General features: G+C 29.7%; 1 protein-coding gene across 2 annotated transcripts in view; it reads left to right on the top strand.

Moving 5' to 3' along the window:
- Positions 1–1,821: 1,821 nt before the first annotated feature.
- LOC142323060 (small G protein signaling modulator 2-like) overlaps positions 1,822–24,715 on the top strand; it is a 133,258-nt gene continuing 110,364 nt past the window's right edge. For both annotated transcript variants that reach the window (XM_075362185.1, XM_075362184.1), the window contains exons 1-2: positions 1,822–2,137; positions 10,587–10,630. In XM_075362185.1, the coding sequence (XP_075218300.1) occupies positions 2,119–2,137; positions 10,587–10,630 (63 nt within the window). In that variant the 5' untranslated portion in view covers positions 1,822–2,118. The remainder of the gene's footprint in view (positions 2,138–10,586; positions 10,631–24,715) is intronic.

Below are 24,715 nucleotides of genomic sequence, written 5' to 3'. Positions count from 1 at the left end.
TGATATGGTGTACTGTTCAATGTCAGTTTGAATGACTGAAGTACAGCTATTATTATTAAATGCTGTATCTTATATAAATCTCCAAGACACATCTAGTGTTGCCATAACCAACCAAGCTAGTTAATCGTCAAGATAAAACAAGACCTAAGTATATGATTGACTGTTTAATGGTCATCAATATAAAACAAAAAAGCTTTCTCAAGAAAACAATGAGTTATCTTCTGAGACTCTTTCTGATAACAATATAACATTTTTTAAACCCCTATCTGAATAACAACTTTCAAATGGCTTCTGTGCTTCGTTTCAATGAGGTTTTTTATTTAATATGACTATCTCACTACTAATTTCAGCTCTTCTCAAATTTATTAGTGACAAGTCTAGTCTACTTAAATAATTTATTTATTTGGTAACTTACATCTCTTTTTGAGACCTTTCTAAATAATTCACTGGTGACTTTGAATATCCTAATATGATTATTTTAATATTAATTAACTTGATACATATAGTCTTGTGATAAATCCACCATTAACCAAGTTTAAATTAGATTAAATGTTTTTCTATATCTCAGCTAACATATCTGATTAGATTATTCAAACACTGTAATACCAATTTTCTCAATAAAACTAGTTCTCAAGTAAACATGTTTGTATCATTTGGAGTCTAAATCACGAAGAGCTAGTTAACAGAGTGTTTCTGACAGTGGAATATTATGTGTCGTCTTTTACGCTACTGTCAGAAATTGGGAATGATGTTCAATGGCCCATCATGACAGATTTTGTTTTTACCCTTATATTATATATGATTTATTATGTCTGATATAGTCGTAGGTAATCTGCCAGTCATCAGTAGTTACCTGAGAATTTCAGCAATACTAAGAATACTAAGGAAAGTGACAAGTGATAGTAATTTCCTTTTGCCTCTCTTCCTATATTGCTTTGCAATTTAGTATTTATACTGAAATGCAGGTGGTATTTAGCACTTAAAATTTGATCTTACAGTTTTTTTGACCACAGAAACTGCTAAACTGTAACCATAATTATTCTAAGTTACATGTTTTTTCGAACATCAGATGTTCGTGATGAGTAATAATCATAAAAGACGGGGAATGAGTGCGAGGCAATAAGTTGTCTCTTTCTAAAAAAAACAAAATTGCTTTATGTGCATTAGTTTTACTCATTTATAATCAATTAAATTTATCTGATTTCTTTATCCACCATTTATTAGAAATCTGGGCCTATTTTTGCTTTTTGAAGTGAACGTAACGATCGGAATATAAGTTCAAAGTTATATATACAAAATTACGTAACTCAAAATTTAGGATATAAAACACTTTCTTGTATATATGATTTGCACCTAATCTAATAAATACCGCTACTACCGAACTAGTATCTGTTAAACGACAAATTAGCGGTTTAGTTGGTAGCCAGATATTGACCTACTCATATTCTGATTCAAATTAATTTTTTAATTTAAACAGAATCGTTGATTTTTTTTGGACGTTCAAGCTTTGTAATCTGACTTTTTCAAAGTAAATTAATGTTAGGAGAACGACTAATGATGCCTTTGAAATAATATATTTCTTGTAAACAGTAATATTACTTATTAGGACTTAAATAATTGTTCGTTTTTATATTTTTAATTTAATTTTACTTTATATGATTTTTTATTATTATATGAGATTATTTTAGTTCAACTGTTTAAATTATTTCTCGGTAATATTAATTTTTACGTAGTTTTATGTTATGCACGATCAGCAAAATGTGAATTCATAAAACGATAGCGTTCTTTAACCGAATTATATTAGGTTGGTAGCAATGTACATGTGATAGTATGCTGATAAGAAGGTTGATTATATTGCGGTTTGATTCCTTGTAAAATTTCCGTTGGTTGCTAAACAATTCGTATAAACCTCCGTGTCTTGGTTGCTTCTCTTTAAAATAGGAAAGTAATGCAGGGAAGAGTTCGTTATATTGAAGTGATTTACATTTTAATATAATGATTGTTCTGAGGTAACACATCTGTTCCAAAGAAATCGATTGTCATCTGTTACTCAAGTTTGTTTACATAGAGTATCTATTTGTAAATATTTTGTGGTAGTTAATCGGAGAATTCTTTAATATGGGGTCGATTGCAAACGGTAAGATTATTATTTTATTTTTTTTTATATGTGGTTTTGTCGCAAATTTTAGTTTGTGTTTGAAAGCTACCTACGACGTGTGAATATCTTTTAAAATTATTTATTTAAGCAGAGTTCAACAAAACGTTACCCTTAATTGATTATTGCAGCGTAACTGTGTTTAAAATTATTTACCTTTTATCACATACCGTTCATTATTTTTACTCTATTTAAACTTTGCAATCTCATTCTCTCCACAATCCAAACGCTTTCTGTCTTTACTTCTCCTTTTCTGGGTGTCCATACTTAACGTCCATATTCTTACACATTACACACAATTCTTCATAGGGTTCTCCAAGTCTAAATTCATATTTCTGCATAATAATTTTCTTTATATTTTAGTCATTACTATTCTTTGTATTTTATTTTCACTTTTGCAGTCTTCTGTTATACCTAATTATCTGTGTTGTTATACTTTCTTAATTATTACTTCCTTTCATAGCTCTTTTCTGGTTCATATATAGTTAATTATTTAATTGATCGCCTTCATTTCCAATATACCCCTTAGCTTTTCATTATTTCATTATCCTGTTGATATTTAACATTATACAGTGGTAAATAATTTTTAAGCTTAATTTAGTTTAGTAAATGTTTAGGATAGATCATTAACTAAAATAATCACACAGTTTGGTGATGAATTTTTTGTAAAGTTCAACTTTTCAAATACATATTTTCACTATTTTGTTTAAATATGCTTTTTTTTTATTAATTGTTGTTATTAAGAAGTGTACATTGAAACCTCTATAGTCTATTAGTGGACATCCTCCAACAATGGAGAGCAATAAACAAGGCTAGTTTGACAATCCTCAGTTCCTTTGAATAATGTTTCTTAATAAAATACTTAGCCATAGAGACTGAACAATGGACAGGTGTTTTATTTTTGAACAGGCCTGCAGAGTACCACGTGAATATAATTTGATTCCTTCTGTTTTGATTTCCTTCTTTCTCCTCCAGAGTTCTTTCTTTCACCATGCTGTGTTTTTTGTTCTGTCCAGCATGCACGCTCTTTTTTTTTGCTTTGACAAGAACCTCTATCTTACAGATTTTTTCTCTAAACGTTTTTCCTATCTTGACAATCTTTTATTTCTATATTTGCATTATTTAGATTTCCCTTTACTTGTTTTACGTATGGGGGCAAAGTTTTACTTTTCAAAAATTTTAAATGGTTTTTTGTTCAATCTATCATTCGAATCATATGCCCTTTATTCTTCTTTTCCAGATTGTGTTTTCTGAATCTTCAAAATTTGTATTTATTTTTTCTTTAATTCTGTAAATTTCTTTATTTGACTTAATTCTGTATTTGTTTTTTGTTTTTCTTTGGTCTTGGATCGTTCTAAAAATTTTCCTTTCGGTTCTAAAAAGTAATTCTAGATCGGTTGTAATGGAGGTTTCTGTCCCATAGAGGGTTGATTACTGGTTTCAATACTGTATTATAATGTCTCAAATTTGCATTTACAGATAGATTTTTCTTGTACATATTTTTAGTTAAAAATTTCAATCTTAAAAATTATTTTTCTTCATTTGAACTCCTTCTTATGCAAACCATTTAAGGTTATTATTTTGCCTAGATATTTAAATTTATTTATTTAATTTTTCCAAATTTCATTTATATATATTTCTCATTTTGTTTAGAATTTGTCATTATCGCTATTTTAGAAAAGGAAATTTGTAAACCAGCTTTTTTGTCAATTATTTTCAATTCCAACTTGAGAAATTGTCTCTTTTTTTGAATTCGCCAATAAAGTCAAATCATCTGTGAAAACTAAACAATTTACTCTTATTTTTACTTTCCCTGCCCGACTCCAAAAGCAGATTTGTTAACATTCCAAAATGTCTTCATTATTTCATCTAGTACTAAGTTAAAAAGTATAGAGTAAAGGTCATCACCTTGTCTCAAACCTGTTTTAATTTTGAAAGGATCACAGATTTTGCCAAAAAATTTTATTTTTGAGAATGTGTTTGTTAGTTTTATTAAATTTATATTTTACTGATTGACTTCATATTCTTTCATTGTAGCAATAAGAGTTTCCCTGTCTGTAGAATCATAGGCTTTATGAAAATTAACAAATGTTATGAATACTGATTTTGATCTTAATATCTGATTTAATATCTTTATTTAATGATTGATTTTAAACTTAAAATTTGTTCTGAACATGATGTACCCTTTCTGAAGCCTCCTTGAAACTCACAAAACTTTGGATCAGTTTGAATTTCTAATATGTTTAGTAGTTGTTAAAAGAAAATTTTATATGTTACTGACAAGAGGGCTTTTTAATTCACTTTTTTTATCATTCATTTTGTGAAGAGGATGAATAATTGCAGTTCTCCAATCTTCAGGGATTTTTTCTTAAACTAGTATTTGTTTTCAGAGTTATGCAGTTTTAAAAGTAGTATAAATTTTACTTTCCTAGCATCATAGCTCTAGAACTATGCTGCTGGAATAAGGAAAGTATGGTAATCAGTCAAAAAATGGGGTATGGGATTTTTTTTTTGCATTTCTTGATTTTTCATGACCCAGGGACCCCAAAAACTAAAAAAAAGTCGAGGTAATGTTTGTACATATGTTCATGTGTTGATGTGTTTTAAGCTTAATAACGTTTGACTGGATAAACCGATTTTGATGAAACTTTATACATATAGTTGGGAACATGGGGCAATTAGTTAGTAAAGTTTTGGGGTCAATATCTCAATGGGGTGGGGTAAATTTTCTCAAAATTTTACAAACATAACCCAACATTATATTAAGTTCAGTACATGCATGAAACCTTACCACATTTAAACGAATTTAGCCCTAAAATTTCCCCTTCCCCAAAAAATCAAAAAAACTATCTCTTTTTAATTGTATATTTTTTAACTGAATTTTTTCCTAGCTATAGTAATAGTGCAAGTGACCCAAACAAATACTTAAGGGGCAATGTTGGGGGTGGACCAAAATTAAAAAATATCAATTTTTAAAACTTCTTTTGTCTATTTAAACTTTTAATACTTTTAATATGTTTAATGTTATTAAAAGTTTAAATAATAAACTTATAATAATATTACAATATAATTTTGTCATATTTCACCCCCCCCTACCGCCAAAAAAGAAATCATAGCTAAATTATTATTAATTGTATATGTTTCATTGGAATTTTTTTAGTTTCTTCCATTTAACATAGAAAAACTTTTCTTGGAAGGTGATTTTGGAGCAGAAAAAGTTAGAAAATATCAATGTTTTGAATTTTTTAAAACTTTCTTTGTTTATAACAATAAAAATTCCTCATAAATTACCCCCACCCCAAAAAATAAATCTTAGCTTTAAGATTTTTCATGTAGCTTATTTCATGCATCATCATTTTTCCACTATATAAAAATAAATAACCAATAAGAGGAAAGTATTACCCCTTTGATGTCAGCCTTTTTTGTTTTTCGGAATCGAATAAACATTTAATTATAAAACAAAATTAATAATATTTTACCGCTTTTAACAAAAAAATTGTTTAAAAGAGGAGTTTAGGTTTTCATAAATAACATTTATGATAACTCAGATATTCTGTTGTCTGTGATACATTAATTCATAAATTGTACTTAATTAAAATCACTAGGTCAAAACCCATTAACTTAGTTAATTCAGCCCTACCGATTACATGACACCATTTAAAAGTTAAAATTCTGGGAAGAAATTTAGATGAAAAAAGTTGCAAAACTGATTGATGAAAAATAAAAGATTGGTATTAATGTAGTAGGCGATCTACCACTGTAATTAGTTAGTTCTTAGATGGCACAACTGAAATGGGGTATATTAAAATAAGAAAATAAATAAATAAAATTTTAAATATAATTAACCAAACTTAACCTATGGTTGCTAACCTTGACTATTTATATATATAGAGAGAGAGAGAAAGAAAGAGAGATAAAGTGAAATTATAAGTACATTATAGTTCTATATTATACATAGGACTAAACTAATTAGAAGAATAAGATTAAAATTCAATTGTAGCAGCAAAATAGCTGTAGTACCTGTGGACTGACATGATGAAAAGTGCTGAAGTTATTAAACCATAAACTTGATTTAAATCTGATATTCTTGCTAACCTCAAATCATATAGTTCCTTAAATGAAGAGACTAATGGAAATTATATCTCCATGTTGGCGAAAATTAATAATAATAATTCTTGGAAGTATTAATTATATTGAGGGTAGAAAATCTGAAATATGTTTCTTTTATAGATAAAACACTGTAAGCTAGAACCAAATGATGTAATTAATCAAAAAATGGGTTAACAATATACATTAAACACTGTTACAAATAAAAATAGAATAGATTATAAAAAACTTCTTGCATAAAGTTTAACCATCACATGGATTGGATTCAAACAATCTGGCAAAACTATCTTATTTGAAAGTTCAGAATCATCGGTTGAAAAGAACAAATTGCTTGTGTAATTCAGCTGCTATAGAAATTTTTTAATGAAATATTTAAATATATTAAGAAAGACTTAGAATGTGTTTTGGTATATTTTTATAGTGATGGCTTAAATTTACTCACAGAGATTAGACGATTGAATTTCACTGCTATCAGTTTCAAAGAAGCAAGGGATTTCTACAGTAGAAAAAACATTCATTAACTCTTATCCTTGTATGGCAGTAATGCATCAGGACATTTAATACACGTAAAATAAGATAGGATCAAGTTGAAATTTCTTTTAGTGAATAAGAAACTTTTAATTCCAAAAGATGAACAGATTTTACATTAATTAGCATACAGATCAGTAGAAACTTACCATTATAAACTATCAAAGTGGGGATATTTAATTTTTTGTGAAGGGCAAAATTATAGATAAAAATGTTGAATCATATCGCACTGAAAGCAAATATTGAGCTAGTAGCTGTTTCTTATTCAGTAGGTTCTTGGTTTATATGTATTTTGGTTTTCTTTTACAGACCTCTTGTCAGATAACTGAATGTCTTTGTAAAAAGTTCAGTCACATTTTTAGACGAATAATTCTTACCTACTAATACATTGTTATTTTGCATGACTAATGTTGGTAGTAATTTGGATAATAAATGCGTACCAGATTTTAGAGTTATGATAAAAACTTTTAATACAGGACTTAAAAGGTACAAAAGAATAATTCTATATAACTAATTTATCTGAAACTGAAATTATGGTAGCTAATTCAGAGTTATTAAAGAATTAGCTTTCTGTAGAGTAAAGAAACAGCCTTATCCCAAGAAACATGTTTTTGAAGACAATATAAATATATTTATTTAAAGACATTAATTTGAAGATAATATAAATGATTACATTTGCTCCTTGGTAAAGAAATGTCGTTTGTTGTGTACTTCTTATCTAGTATAAATCCAGAATATAATAATTTTTAAACACTGTCAAACATTACTGTGCTGTTCCACAACTTAAAAATTTCAAGGTTAAAAAACAATAATAAAGAATTGCTGGCAGAAAGGCATGTAGTTTGAAATAAATATCAGTTTGTAAAAGCCTTTTATAGTGATAAAGAAGTAAGTTTTATATGAGTATTATAAAGTGTAAATTGAATTTCATCAGTGCAAAAAAAAAAGTGGGTGCAGATGTAATTAAATTGTGAAACTTAAACCATACACACTTGGAATCTCAAAAACGCTTAAAGAATAATTGGTTTAAATTCAGAAAATATAGAAATAAATATAAAAATGAAATAGAAAAAAATTGGTAAAAGTTTTTTAGCCTGCTTGAAATGAGTAACTATATTAATAGAAATCCTTTCAAGGAACACTGATTATAATTAAAAGTAACAGTAGTTTTGTAGTAGTAGTTTTGACAGTATCACTGTACAATCAACAAATCTTGTAAAAAATTCATAGTGGAGTCCTATTAAGAATTTTTCCCTTTCTCTTTTGTTTTTTCTGTTTAGCCTTCAGATATTACTTCAGAGGATGATATGTAGGAGTGTAAGTGAATTGTCCATCATAAGATATTACTTCAGAGTATGAATGAGGATGATATGTATGAATGTAAATGGAGTATAGTCTTGTACAGTCTCAGGTCGACTATTTTTTTTTGAGATGTGTGGTTAATTCAAACCCAACTACCAAAGAACACCGGTATCCACGATCTAGTATTCAAATCTGTATAAAAGTAACTAACTGCCTTTACTAGGATTTCAACGTTAACCCACCGGGTTGGTCTAGTGGTTAACGCGTCTTCCCAAATCAGCTGATTTGGAAGTCCAGAGTTCCAGCGTTCAAGTCCTAGTAAAGCCAGTTATTTTTACACGGATTTGAATACTAGATCGTGGATACCGGTGTTCTTTGGTGGTTGGGTTTCAATTAACCACACATCTCAGGAATGGTCGAACTGAGAATGTACAAGACTACACTTCATTTACACTCATACATATCATCCTCATTCATCCTCTGAAGAATTACCTAAACGGTAGTTACCGGAGGCTAAACAGGAAAAAGAAAGAAAGGATTTCAACGTTGGAACTCTCGACTTCGAAATCAGCTGATTTGAAACCACTAGACCAACTTGGAGGGCCCTCTCTCTCTTGGTAGATTTATATTCTCTTTATTGAAGGTAAATTCAGTAGTAAAATAAAACTATAAAAATTTAATTTTACTTGCAAGAAGGGTAATTGCAGATGATCAATACTGTCATCATCTTTTGAAATTTTTTGTCATTGAGCTTGAGAGATTATTGTCATTAAGTAAACATCCTAATGAATGAGGAGACTTTTCAGTTTTGATTGTTATTCTTGTTATGTTCTCTACACTTAGTGCTGATGTTTATTTATTTACAACTAAACCATCAGCTGTGTAAATTTATTCATTTGTTGTAAAACTGCATTATAAATTTTACAAATTTTACTACATTTCGTAAATGTTTATTTTTTACTTTTAAACATATTTATCTTAGTTGTGATTATGGTTTTTCTTACTTTTAATCCATTAGGCTTTTTCTGCCTAGTTAGTCCACTAGAAAATCGCATTGTAGAACTTGCCCGTACGTGCTATAAATTTTCTGAGTTTTTATTTCAAAATTCAATGTCAAGTTGCAAAAAAATGAACAAAACCATTATTTGTTTGCTGCATGAGAAGATCAACAGCTCACTACAGGCTTGTGTCTTGTCTGAATTAACCCTGTTTTATGTTTTTTGACCTGCAAAATGTACATGAAATTCAAAATTCTGTAAATCCAGCTCCACTTAGAGGGATTACAAGGTTAAGCCAAAGATGCATTGTAGAATGTTGAAGTTATTATCTTTATTGAATTTCTCAAACTCCTACTCTTGTAGATCATTTCCTGTGGATTAGTGAGAAATAAATCTTTCAGCAATAGGTTCCCATCTAAGAGGAATCCAGGTTTTAATTTTCCAGCTCTTTTTATTTTGTTATCTCTTCTCAACCTTTTTTTATAATTCAACCCTGTAGGGATTGTTAATCTAGATAATTTTTCTGTACGTTTCGTGGATTCATCCTTCCAAATTACAATGCCAAATTTTAGTGTGTTTTTTATATCTATGTGATGGAAAAATTACAGAGTGAATCGGTGACAGTTTTTCTTTGATTTTCTTCCCTCCTTTTCAGATAAAAAAACAATTTCTTGTAGTAGGAGCTTACTCCCAAAACTAAACAATGTACATCAGTTTATCATGATTTTATTATAATTTTATATCATAATAGGTATGAAATTGTTTTGTGGGGTTTGTCATATGGTATTGTAATTACAAAGAATTTTTGAAATTTAAAAAAGGGCCACTAGATCATTGTTAATTATGAAAAAAGTTGAGTCATAGAGGCAGATTTATATATCTTTATGTTTATTTTCAGTTATAACTTAAAAAAAAGGTGAAGCTAGCCATGATTATAAGGGGAGCATTCACAATGAAAAAGATAACCTAAAATTATTTCAGAAAATCCCTAACTCTCATAGAGGGTAAATTTATATAAAAACTTCTCAACAGTGTTAATGGGTTATAGCCATTATATATCTTTTGAAAGATCATTAAGCCATTTTTAATTGTTCTTTCAACTGATAAATACCTTTCCTCATAAAACTTGGAACTAGGTTTCCTATATTAGATTTTATTTAGTACCATACATATCAGTCTCAAACCGATGTTTAGTTAGACAAGTAAGGTCACATTGTGTTTTCTTTGTGTTTTTTTAGTGAACCCTTACCATAGTTATGTATTTTTGTACTATTCAGATTGATGCCTTAAATATATTTAATTAATGTAATTCAAGTTCATTTTACAATTGACCTTGCCTTTTATGTTTTTATCTATTAGCATCCTGACATTAGAATGCAATTATTTAATTAAATTAATTTTTAATTATTCATTTTGTTGTTTCCTCCACATTTATATGTATAGATTGTATAAACTGGAATAATATTCAATAAGTATGTTTTATGTGTTTGTTACAGATAAAAAGGCGAAGGAAAAGCTAATAAGAAATGTTAAAAAGGAGGTAAGTGATAATGCTGCTTCTAGAATTTGTATTCTTTGTATTGATTTCTTTTATTTCAGCTGTTTTAGTCACTCGGAGGTTTTCATTACTTCATTGGTGTTGTGTAGTCACTATATTATAGTTCTGCGGACTTGGTAGACTTACTTAGTTTTGCATGAACCTGTAATACATGTACAAGGTGTGGCTGTTGAATAACAAAACTAATGCTGCAAAATAATTTCTTTTAAATTTATACATATTATGTTATTATCCCCTTAAATATACACCCCTCCTCTATCCCCTCAATGCTCCATGTGAATTTTTCATTGTTAGAAACAGTGCTGGAAGTTTTCTTCTGTGAGCTCTTTCATGATGTGTGCCACTTTTTCTTTTACAGCTTCAACAGTCTGAAATCTTGTTCCTTTTAATGCACATCTGACCTTGAGGATCAGATAAAAGTCACTTGGTGCCAGGTCAGGCGAATAAGGCGGTTTAACTCTGGGATGTTGTAGAAACATTTTGATAGACAATGCAGTGTGAGTTGGTGCGTTGTCCTGATGAAGAACCCATGACTTTTTCTTCCACAATTCGGTTAATTTTTTCCTATTTTTTCATGGAGTTGAGCAAGAACCTCAAGGTAGACCACATTGACCACATTTATTAATAGTTTGATCTTCAGGAACCCAGTGAAGGTACACAATCCCATGAATATAAAAAGAAACAATCATCATCACTTCGAATTTTGATTTTCTCATTCCAGCTTTTTTAGCTTCTGTGAAGTTGGGGCCTTCCAGTGCATGGATTGATGCTTAGGTTCTGGATCATAAGTGAAAAACAGTGATTCACCACTTGTTTCTACTCTTTCCAAGAAGTTTGGGTCATTTTCAATGGCATTTAAAGTGTCAGAGCAAACCTTTTCACAAGCTTCTTTTTGTTCGATTGTGAGAATTTTAGACACCATTTTCACACACACTTTTTGCATGTTAAAATTGTTATGTAAAATTTGCAGTGTTCATTCTTTGTCAATTCCTACAGTTTCAGCAATCGCAGGAATAGTTAATCGATGGTCAGATCGGATCAGATTACCAGTTTTTTCAGATTACTTTTATCCATTTTTGACATGGAAGGGCGATCCAAGCAAACATCACCTTCAACGTCTTCTCAGCCATCTTGGAAACACTTAAACCATTTAAAAACCCGCGCTCGTGATAAACATTCATCGCCAATACTTTTTTTTATAAAAGATAAGTTTCAGTTGCGGTTTTCCCAAGTTTCATATGAAATTTCATGACAATTCTTTGCTCAATAAAACACTTTTCATTTTTTTAGCAAAACAAAAAAAACAGATGTTATCCAAACAAAGGCCACGGCCAGACTAATATGTCTACAGAAACTGGAGTGGCAACAATCGAAAGAGAAGGCTTCACGCTACACAGCTGTTGGTCATATGAATTTGGCACATGCACAATTCTTCTGTAGCCTTGTTATTTAATAGCCACACCTTGTATATAGGTAATCCTGAATAATTTTTTACTTCCCAGAAACTATAGAAGATAGTGTTGTGAATCGGCATTTATTGAATTAGATCTATCAGTGCTGTGAACCTGGAATAAAATATATTAAAAGTAATGGTTTTTATTAATACTAATGTTTAATCATGATGATTATTTGTTTGTAAGCAATGAAAGCAGAACATTTTTGAAACAGTATGTAATGTTAATGTAGAAATGTTTCTAGTTTCAAGGAGAAACAGATTTTAAGCCCTCTAAAAAAAGTAAATAAATAATTTATTCTGATCGGTACGTAATGATACATTATATAGATAATGCCCATATTAGAATGGGTATATATGTTATTCCATGGACAAAAAAAATAACTGACTCGACATTTGTTTGGGTGGGTTGAGTGAAACCAATGGTAAAATCTTTAACAGAGACGCATCATAAAATAAAGAATTAAAAACTAAAAATAAGAGGGGTAATCCAGATTAATAATTTAAAATGTGTATGCATGAAATAAAAGTAAGTTAAACGAGTGAGGAATCAAATAAATAAAATAATTAAAAATTAAATCACAATCCTAAAGGTATTAGAATTATTTGAGCACTTATTTGTTTTTACATTAAATGAAGATGCAGAAAATAGAGTTTTATTGTTATTAGTTTTAATTATTATTTAAAAATTAGTTGACACAGTAATATTGTTTCTATAAAAGAAAATCATTTTATTTTAAATAAAATTGTGGAAAGACCTTTTTAAACAGTTTGGTAATTTATTAAAAATAGTAGCAGAAGCATAACCCTGAAATTTCCCTCAAACACAATTTTTTTGGTCAGAAATTTCCCCAAAACTAAGGCAAGAATTTATTACGTTTTACCAACCAATTTTTTGTATGTGATGAGTTATAAAAAGAGAAGTAATAAAAATACATGGGTTGCAGAGACTTAATTTATTAAAAAAATTATCTTATGAACTAAAATACATTTATAATCACAACTCAATAAACACAGTAGTTTAATATTGGTTGTATTGTGATGGCTTCAAGGGAAGATGACCACTGAAGAGGGTACTAAAATAAAATAAATGAGTTAGGTTTAATCTAAGAGACATGTTACAAAAAGATTACTTATTAAACTAAAAATCAGCACTTGAGAGCTAAAGTTGTAAATCCAATGGAAGTCTGAAGGAGTTACCATCATTTTCCTCTCAGGTGTTGAAATTTATCCCGTTTTATTTTTAGAACATACATAAATATTGTAGGGCTAATAAAAAATCTGTCGATTCGATGTCTGTAGGATTGTTTAACTATTTTGTTAAAGGTACGGTTTTGAAAATTGTTAAAATATTATGATAAAATACGTCATAAAGACAATTACTTGTAATGAGTGCAGTGATGATTATCAGTTCAAGTCATTAAGAAAAGGCAACCTTCCTTTATCTTTGTAGAGACTGTCAACAACCTTTGATGTTTTGAATATTTTTATTTGATGTTTTGAGGAAAATCTCATAAAATGGTATTTTCCACCATTAAAATGTCTTTCCAAAAATCTCTTAAAAAGGTGTGATGTATGATGAATGGTAGGACCATTCCATGAAATTAATACTTAAAACAGAGTATCAAATTTTACATTTTGGTTGTGCAGTTGGTTGCCAATGACTGATCCAACAGATTCACATACAGCCTCACTACAGATTTTTAAGCAGTTTTCAAGGAGGAAAATTGTTTTGAGATTTCAGTATTAACTTCAGTGTTGCTAAATAGTTCTTTGATCATTCTGTTGTCTTAATCAAACGTTTTTTTGCCTCATTTGAAAAATCGAGTATTTTTTTGATGAAATGTAAGTTTGCAAGATCTTCATCATTTTTAGCTGTAGAAAAAGTACTTTAACATCAAAGTTGCAACCTCGATTTTTATTGATCCAATTTGTAAAAATTGCCAAAGATTCGAGTGTATTTGCATCTGTTTCTTCTACTATTCTTAGGAACTTGATACTAAAACATTATCTCATATTTTCTGTAATAGGAGGCTCACTAATTTTCATTTCAAGTTGATTTGACAATGCTACACAAAGGTTTTTTAGTTTTTTTCTAGAACTTAGGAAAGTTTTTTCATTTGAATAAATTTCTTCTCCATCTTGAAATTGTTTCTGAGTTTTTGAATGGCTTAATCTCTCCAGATCTTCATCAGGTAGTAAACATTGTTATTTAAGCTTTCAAGCTCCTTAAAAAGAGATGGAAAATTCTCCTCACTTTTTACACTTTTCATTTCAGTTTCCATTTTCTTCAGTGTTTTTTTTCATTGAAGTGTAATAATCAGAAACTGTCCAGATATATATGCTTACATTTTGTGTGGTGCAACTAGATTTTAGCACTAATTCTAAAATATCTATTGTCCCAAGTAGCTGGAAAATGAATTCAGGTTTAGAGAATTTTATTAGCTCTACTGAATACTTTTAGGCTTCAGTGTTTTTGCCTTTCTGGATGCATTTAGTTCGCTTTTTTGCAAAGAATTTAAAGTAATTTGAAATCTCTTTGAAATGTTCTGTAAACTCTCAGTTCACTCTGAACAAAACGGGTTTGTTGGAATGATTTATGGTTTAAAAACTCACTTGTAGTTCATCTACTAATGTAATTAATTCCTTATAGCCAATTCTCCAGTTGTAATTTTTCATTACATTTCCTACTGTTTGAGCCTGACTTTTAAACCAAGAATAACTGTTGTCTTTGTGAACGTCATTTAAAACATCTAATCTATGTGCTAAGTCCCACATATAGAGGAAAAAGTCATGGTCGATTCTTTCAGAAAGCAGGGCCAGTTTTTTTTCTACATTAGATCAAATTATTGTCCATCAAAGGCCATGCCATTTAACTGTTCTTTTATTTTAATATTGAAATTCTCAATATCACATTTGAGTTTCTGAACAAGAACATCACCTTTGTGTCATGTGCCACATGATGATAAATCAGTAATAATACAAGTCTGAACACAATCTACTAATGTGGTCAGACATGTAATCTGATATATGTATGATGAAGTTTGGTTATTTTATCAGATATGACAGATACTAAAGGCAAATGGTTTGTTAAAGGATTTTTAGTACCCAAAATATCTAAAATTTTTGCTTTCATGATAAAAAATACATTTTTCTGAATTCTTTATAAAATTCCTTTGAGTGATTAAGCTCTTAATACATTTAGACTTAATAATCTTTCAAAATATTTCCCACCCTTACCTTCTTTAATGGCACTATAAACTGCTCTAGCAATCCTCACACCCACCTTTGATTGTGTTCTTTTTGTAAAATTATATTTCTTTTCTCAGTTGCTTCAGAAAAGTCAATACATCATTTATGAGCAGGTGATTGTAAGTGGTCAATTATAAATGGGTTTTGAAATTTTGAAACTGTACACTCTGAACCTGTTGAATTAACTGGTATAGAGAAAATACTAAAAGTGCCAGATTTAAGAACCACTACCTCCTTGGGAATGGTTTTATAATGCTCTACACATGGGGAGCAATGTACTGTTATACTGTGCCCATATGTTCTGCTAAGCATGGCATTAGCCAACAGATGTCTGGAAGTGATTTACTTATCCTAATTAATTTGAGTTTTGCTTCAAATTCTTCATTTATCTCAACTGGAATGTTGGCCTGGACAAGTGAACTATATGGGCCTATTGCATTAATGTTAACCTGATTCAGTTTTAATAGTTCATCAACTTTTTTATTAAGGCCGATATCGCCTGATTTATAGTTGATAACTGTTCAAAAACATTAGGATAAATAGTTGGCCTGTTAGAGATCGACACGTTATTGCCAACATTGGCATTGTTTTGCCCGCAAGATAAGTCCGATTCTGTACAAAGTGATTGTGCTTCATCAAATTTTATTTGTTTGTTTAAAGGTTCACTGCTACTTATTTTATCAGTCACGAGTTTTTAAAAATGCAGAAATACTAGCTTAATCTTTAGTTCTTGGTTTTTCATTTGGGTGTTTATTTACAAAATGATTTCCAAGTTTATCACGTCTGCCGCACTAGTCACAAAACAGAAAACGCACAGTTTACATCTTGCTTCCTTTTAAATTTTGACATAGTTAATTAATGTACAATTACGATATTTTGTAGTCACTATATTGTATATTGTGTATATCACTTAACACTATTAAAAATCACTTAACTACTTCACTATTAAAAGAAAACAATAAGCTTGCAGCTGGCCAACTAATAAAAACAAAAAAAACACTATTGTCTACCCAAAAGCAACTAAACGATTAGTGCAGTAGAGAGGAGACAAACGCACTCATGCACGCACACATTGGTGACCACAATGTGTCTTATCGGTAATGTGTCCTGCCTGTCGTGATTTGAGTCTTTGAGTCATCGCTCACCAGGAATGACATTGCTACTTTTGTTCTCATTATGCTTAATACTCAATAGGATGAATGCTTCTTTTCTAAACTTCTTAAAAGATCAGTTATTTTATTTAATAATTGTAAAAATGATGTGAATACAACATCAGTTGATGTTTACATCATGATTTCTATTTTTCATGACTGGTAAAAATTTCTGTGAAATTCTCCCTGAACCACGTTTGCGCGTTTGGACATATTCTGCTCCCCTGCTGTTGGGCACTGTGAACTGTGCTGTCGTTAACAAAGGCTTTCTGTGAATATTTGTTTGAACGTGATCGGTTTGCCATTGAAGTAATATCGTACTTGTTTCCAACAGAGGAATATGCTAGTGTGATATGCATTTTGAATATGTGTAATGGTAATGCTATAGCTGCTGCTGTAAAATATGAAATACATTTTGCAATTGCTTTTTGCAATCTTCAGGAAACGGGTTCACTAGCTACAAACCATCTGTCCAACACTATGATTATTATTGATGTCAAGATTATTATCAATGCAGTTCAGTACAGTCCAGGCGTCAGTACATGATGTCTTTCTAAGTGGATCGGAGGTTTGCATTCAATGGTTTGGGAGACACTTAAACAAAACAAGTTTTAACCTTATCATAAACAACTATTTCAACATCTACACCCAGGATACAGTCTGCTTTGCTTGTAAATCTACAAGTGGTGGAATACAAATTGAGACTCTACAAGTATGTTTTGTTTACCAATGAGGCAAATTTCACTAGAGATGGTGTCAACAACTTATGCAATGAGCGTATATGAGCAAAAGTAAATTCTAAAGAAATGGGGAAAGGCAATTTTCAGTACCGATTTAGCATCAATGTATGGTATAGCCTTCTTCACAATCAGCTGTTTGGACTGTTTGCATTACTTGGCCATTCTAATGCTGAGGTCTACTTGCACTTTCTTCAAGATGAATGGCCGCAGTTGCTTGAAGACTTTCCTCTAGCGCAGAGACGTAAAGTATATTTTTAGCATGATGGGGCACCTCCTCACTTATCCTGTGCCATTTCCACCTGCTTAATTCATCATTTCCCTGAGAAATGGATTGGTCATGGAGATTTACATTCCTGGCCACCAAGATCGTATGATCTTGTACAAAAATACGTTCTTGTGAGGAATGTATTGTCTGCATTATGGATGCAACTGAGCAACTTAAGCACAGCCCTTAAGAACTAAAAACAGCAATGAAAGCAGTATTGAAGTGTGCCAAGAAATGTGTTGAAGATGGTGGGCTCATTTTTGAACATTTATTATAAACTGGTACATATAATGCGCTTTATAATTCAACTTATCTTACACCATTTTGTTCATAATTAAATTCTTTACAAGTTTTGTTTAAAAGTTTTATGTCTTTATTACCCATTTGTTCATTGAACAACAAAATGTCCTGGTTTCATTATTCTAATGTTAATTTGCTAGATCAAATAATAAATTGAGACATTTATCAATTTATATGTATATATAATCTTTAATGTTCCATGAATTTTATTAGATTGTAACTGAATATATGATTTAATGAAAGGGTAGATGTTGAGTGTATGAGCACTGAATTTAGACTGAACAATGGAACAATAGTTACATTGTTAAATTATTAATATAAAATATCAGCTGTTAACAAGGCTAGCTTAATATAGACAAATTCATTTTATTTTACTATGAGTAAGAAGAACTACACAGAATATATATTTATTTACTTTTACAAATAATAAGGAGGAGATGCAAAAACGTCTTATCATATACTGCTTGTCAAAAAATCAGATGTTTTTTTTAATATATAATAACAATGAAATATGGCAAACAACAACATGAAACAATAACATTAATAATCATTGATTTGCAATCATAAGCTACATAGATAATTGGTTTTTTATTATAACAATATAATTGTAAATAAATGAATCATACAATTTGTGGATAAGAACATAACCTAAAATATTGTATTTTAACAGTATTAACAAATATTAGTGTATGCAATTGTTACAAATCCTACTTCACTAATTATGTGTATTGCACAAGTAACAATAATAAACTAAATTAATAAATAACATATTATAATCAGTTTAAAATTGTATTCGCATTCATTTATCTTAAGTATTAAAATAATTATACAATCATGTAATAAATAATAGTTACAATGCTCATAAATATCTAAACTTGGTTTACCAACCATATTTTCTTGTGAATATACATATTTAATAGTGAATGTACATATTGATCAATGTTAATGATCTGAACATTTTCAATTGTACCTACAATCATACAGATCTAGGATTTCTTTTAATATGTTTTTCGTGTGTATAAAGTGAAGATGTATCCAATGGCCGGTATATAACTCATGCCATTGACGATTTATGTGTACAATTCTTATAAATAGAATTAATAAAAAATAAATCTAGGAAAAGCTGTTCCTCAAGATCAATCAATAAATTATCACTGGTGTTTATTGCCACTAATATATATATGTTTTCTTATAATGTATATGTATGTGTTGTATGCATGTATGTATGTGTACATGTATATAGTATAGTAATTAGTTTGTAGATTGGTTAGAAGTATAAGAGCTACATAAATGTGAAAATACAAATTAATATAAATATGCAAAAGGGTAATACAATAATTATGAATATGTTAAAAATCGTATGAGAGAAGAAATCAAATGACATTACAGTAACAATAGTATATATAATTAAATCAATCAGAATATCATTATCATTAAAAAAAATATGTTATCAAATTTATTTAAAAATATTATTTAAGTCGATCATTAGAGATTGGTAGCAAACATAATTTATACGCAGGTCTTTTTAATTGGTCATTAGCAGTATTTAAATCAACAACCCTTACTAGGTTGTCAGAATCTGGATATACCTGGGTGACAGTTCCATGTTTCCAGTGCATGGGTGAGGAATTTTTGTTGGTAATTATTACTAAATCTCCAACACAAAGGTTACGGGAAGGAAAACGCTTACGCAATAAATGGCGTTGTTGCAAAGAAAGACTGTGAAGTCAAGTCAGAAACTAGTTTTAAATGAATAGCTTTAGTAGTGAGATATACAGATATACGATATAAGATTTAATCAAGGTCTTAGACCTCTGCCCGCCATGACAAGTCATAATTGGACCGCTGTAGTCTTATTGTAGTAGAGAATGGTCGAGAAGGAATTACTCTGGAAGGTGGTAGCTGACCAAGCGGTTGAACCTGAGTTCTTGCATCAGATCAAAAGCATGTCATATATTTACAAATGATAAAAGAAATAATGTTCTTACCATTTGTGATTCCTCTGATGTAAAGAATGATGCATTAATTGAATACCAGAATACAAAATTCCCAAGTGTTCAGCATTAATAATTAATTTGGGGATATTTGCATTTGGTTGTAAAATAATATGTTTAATATGGTAATGCAATACATAGTGTTTTAATCTGTCTTCTACATGAAGTAAGCCTACATTATCCCAAAAGTGGAAAAAGTGATATCAGTTTGCTTTGATTAGAAATGGTTTGATTATTTTTACGATTGTTAATTTCATCACTGAAATACATGTATTGTGACTTATATAAAAAAAAAAAAAAAAAAATAGGAGTATCATTTAGTTTCCTTGTAGTTAGAGAATCACTGACTCATTCAGATTGATTTGGTTTAATGTTGTGGAGAAATGCAAAACAGAAACTAAATGTGCGAATTAAAGAATGTTGAGATGAAAAATTTTCTTTGTAATCAAATGCAACAGTAGATACAATTGATGTTGACATAGTTCTATGTTTTTCTGTTCAGAATTCATAAAAAAATTATTAAAATTAATATTATTATTTGGCCAATGACATGATGATTGTAAAACCCCATAAGGACCATATCAGCAAAGTGACATGGTAAGTAATTTATTTGGAGTGGTCTTGACAATAAGTCGGCTGGATTTTCAGAAGATTTGACGTAATGCCAATTGGCATTTGAAGTATTTCATTGAATCTCAGAAATTCTATCCCTGACAAATAATTTCCAATTAGATGGTTGTCCATGAATCCAATGTAGTACTATTGTAGAATCTGTATATAAATGTATTTCATCAACATGTACATTTAAGGCATTAGTTACCTTCAATAACAAACGAGTAAGTAATAAAACACCACAAATTTCAAGTCTTGGCAATGTTATTTGTTTTAAAGGGGCAAGTCTTGATTTAGAACACATTAGATTAGATGAAATTGTGTGGTTGGCGAATACAGTTTGTATATAGGTAAAACAGCCATAACTCTTTATGGAGGCATCAGAAAACCCATGTATTTGAATTGAATTAATCTTACTACCGTTGTTAGGGTTTATGGATCGACTTATTTCAATTGACTCAATTAAATGCAACCGATTGTATGAATTTAGCCATTGCGTTAATACTTTGTTGGGTAATATTTCGCCCCGATTAATTTTAAGTTGCCACAGTAACTGCATAAAATTTACATAGAAAAGTAGAATAGGACCATTGAGTCCTAAAGGATCAAACACCTTCTATAATAGAATGTTTCTTTTAGTGTGAATTTTAGAATCATTAGAATTAGTAATTTGAAAAAGTAGTGTGTCTATAGAATTATTGCATAGAATTACTTAAGTTTGTAAATTTTGTTTTTGATTTGAAGGAATGGAAAAATTGCGGTCAGAAGAAGAAATGAAGTTATTGTTTTAGAACCATTTATGGAGAGGAAAACCAGAATGTTATAATAATTTAGAAACATTAATTTTCTGTTGAATACTTCATTTAAGTTATCTGAACTTGTTATGAGGTCATCAACATAAAAATCATTTCTAATGGACTTGGAGGCTTGTGGAAAATCATTCTCATTTTCATTAGCTATTTGAATTAGACATCTAGTGGCTAAATGTGGTGCACAAGCGGTCCCGTACATTACAGATCGTAATGTGAAGTGTTTTATTTCTTGATCTGGAGAATCTAGTCAAAGAATACATTGTAAATTGGAATTGCTAGGTTTAACTAATACTTCTCAATACATTTTAGCTATGTCCAAAGTAATGATGTAATTATAGATTCTAAATCTAAGTATGATGGAAAACAAATCTTGTTGAACAATAGGTCCTACTAAGAATGTATCATTAAGGGATAGGCCATTAGTGGTTTTAGCTGAGCCATCAAAAACAACTTTTGTCACGCTTGAAAGTTTAAATACTGGATGATGGGGTAAATAGCACATATTCGATTTGTTAACAAATCATCAGAGTTGAGTAAAGACGTGTGACCTAGTTCTAAATATTCCTGAATGAAAGCGGAGTGGTCCTTTTTAAGGTTGGAATTATTACTTAGTTTTCTTTCTAAAGATAATTTATTTTTAGCATTAACGAAAGAATTGCCTAGTTGTATGTTATTAGATTTGCACGGTAATGATACAACAAATCTGCCTTGAGTATTTCGAGTAGTGTTGGATTGAAAATGTTTTGCACATATAGAGGTTTCATTAACTGAAACATCAGTATCAACTTCTTCAATTTTCCATAAATTCTCAAGTATAATTGAGATATTTGTATTATTGTTACAAGTAAGAAAGAATACAACAGTATTATTGCTCTTGACGTTATTAGGAAGGCAACCACTAAGTATGCATCCTAACTTGGTTTCCTGAACAATAGGATATCTGGAATTTTAGAAACTTTATCATTTTAAATAATGTGTTGCTTTATATAATAGTGCATTAAAAACAGCCATCTTTTGTGACCATGGATGAAATGAATTATAGTTAATTATTGTGTTGTTTGAAGAAGGTTTACTAAATATTTCTAATTTTATTTTATTGTTGTATATTTTTATGTCTAAAAAACTTAAATAATAATTATTTTCTGTTTCCGTAGTGAATTTTTTGTTATTATTAATTTTGTATCGGATTCATTTTTGTCATTTTCATTGTAAATCATAATGGAATCATCAATATAACATTTGTATAAAATAATTTCATGCTGGGTTAAGATTTTTTTTATAGAAGTATTCTCTAAAAATTGCAGGTATATTTCTGAAATAATTGCAGATAAAAGTTCACCTTAAGAAATGATAAAGTTTCTCTAAATAAAGAAATTGAAATAATTAAAAATATTGCCCATACAAATTGATATAATACTAATATAATAAATAAATTATATAAAAGAATGAATAATAAAATTAATACTTTAAACAATATAAAATTATTAGCAGAAAAAACTGAAAAAATCTACATAAAAATGAATACACGCCATATTGTCAAGAAATTGAAAAATTAACACCAACTTATACTACAAATAATAAATTAATTAAATATCTTAATAATAATTATAATAAAACATAAATAATAGTGATTATAATTTTAATTAACAAGGTGTGTAAAGTTTAAGTTGTAAAGATTGTGATATGATATATATTGATATGACCAACTGTAAATTTTCCATATGTGCAAAACAACACATTAATAGTCTTAAAAATAACAAACCCGAAAATTCTAATTTTGCTAAACGTATCTTAGATAATGGACATACATGCAATCAAAGTACTTTTAAAAAGTTTTGGATATTCCTATAATTATTTTGATACACATATTTTAGAAAAAATTCACATATATAGTAACCATAAAAATTTAATTAATGGACAAAATTTTTTAAAGAAGATAGATTATTTAAATATGTTCTAAATACAAATATAAAGAGGTAATATTCATAAACGACTAAATTATCATATTCATAACATGTTTTCCTTTAATTATATTTTATTACATCAGAATCCACTATATAGTCTTCAGTATACTGTTGACATTCTCTTCAGTATGACTATATTCTCATTTTAATTTTTGACTTATTGTAATTTTTTTCATCTCCTGATGATGATTTGAAAAAACAAAAAAGATTTTTGAGAAAATACATCTTTTTTGCTGGTAAGGCAGCAAAAAAAAATTGTTCTGTTATTTTTTATTAAAATATATCAGCAGAAACCATGCTTAAGAAAGAAATATTATTAAATTGACTTTTCTGATAAATTAATTAATTGTAATTAGTAATTTAAATAATTTTAATAACAGTAAATAATTTTAATTGAAGAGTTTATTGGGATTAGTCTGGGAAGGGGGTGATTGTTGTGGTGTCTGTGTTGACCTAATGTGAACTAAGATTTATCTAACTGGAAAAATGCCACACTTTTTAATAGTGGATTGGTGTTCTACTATTATCTAGATTCAAGACTGTTAGTATACAATTCGTTTTTTGGTAAGAACTAAAACATCAAATCATGATTCTTCTGATACTGTTTGGAATTCTAAACCTGCTTACAAATTGACTGATATCTTCCACTTCTTGTGGTACATTATAAATCAATGTAATTTTTGCATAAGTCTTCAATAGAATTTTGTTTAGACGTAGTTATCCAAGGTCTTAAGTTTCTGGTCAATAAGTTTGCTATCATATTCATTTGCAGTATACTGCATGTCATGTAAATTCCAATTAGAATTCCTGTATAATTGATTCTTGTGGTATCCTGGTTATTCTTGTGACCTCCATGAACTCTATCTGTGAGTTGTTATTTTTAAGTTGCTATGGTCATCTGATTGATCTATTTACATCATAATTTAGTTTTATTTCCAGACAATCATAAAGTCTCTTAAAGTTCTTATTTTTTTACATAAAAGTCTATGGATACTACTTTCTTCTTTAGAAGTGAAGGAGGAACTACACAATGTAATTGTGGTGGTGGTTGAAAATCCTTTGTTGACATGTACAAGTGTTTGAAGATCACTGTAGCATATTGGAATAAAAGACCTAAATACTTAGGGATGGTTTCAGGAGAAATTCCTCAGAACCTTCTTGGAGTAAAATATTACTCCTATGGAATATACTGTCATCAAATGGCTTCGACGGCATGTGGCACTTAATAACCTTGTAGTAGCCCTGAGATGGGCTATTGTTTTTGTTGATTGACTTCGACAGCTCGTAATTAATAACCTTGTGGTAGCCCTGAAAAGGGATGTTTTTGTCGTTAGCTCAGAAGAGCTGTTGTCTGAAAGCTGGTCTCTGGCGAAGTTCACTTGGCTGTAGTCAGGGAGTTGCGGTTTGTCCATTGAAATTAGACTGGGCTTCCCCTCAGCGGCAGTTGGGTTCCCATTACAGTGTGGCAGTGGTGGCCCCCAGAGCCCCAGCGATTGAAGCTTAGCGAGCTGGAACAGGAATATT

Source organism: Lycorma delicatula, chromosome 4 (genome assembly GCF_047948215.1).
Source record: "Lycorma delicatula isolate Av1 chromosome 4, ASM4794821v1, whole genome shotgun sequence".
In the NCBI taxonomy this organism is placed as follows: Eukaryota; Metazoa; Arthropoda; class Insecta; order Hemiptera; family Fulgoridae; genus Lycorma; species Lycorma delicatula.
The sequence above is the reverse complement of the archived record's forward strand: the minus strand, read 5'-3'. Positions and strand labels throughout refer to the sequence as shown.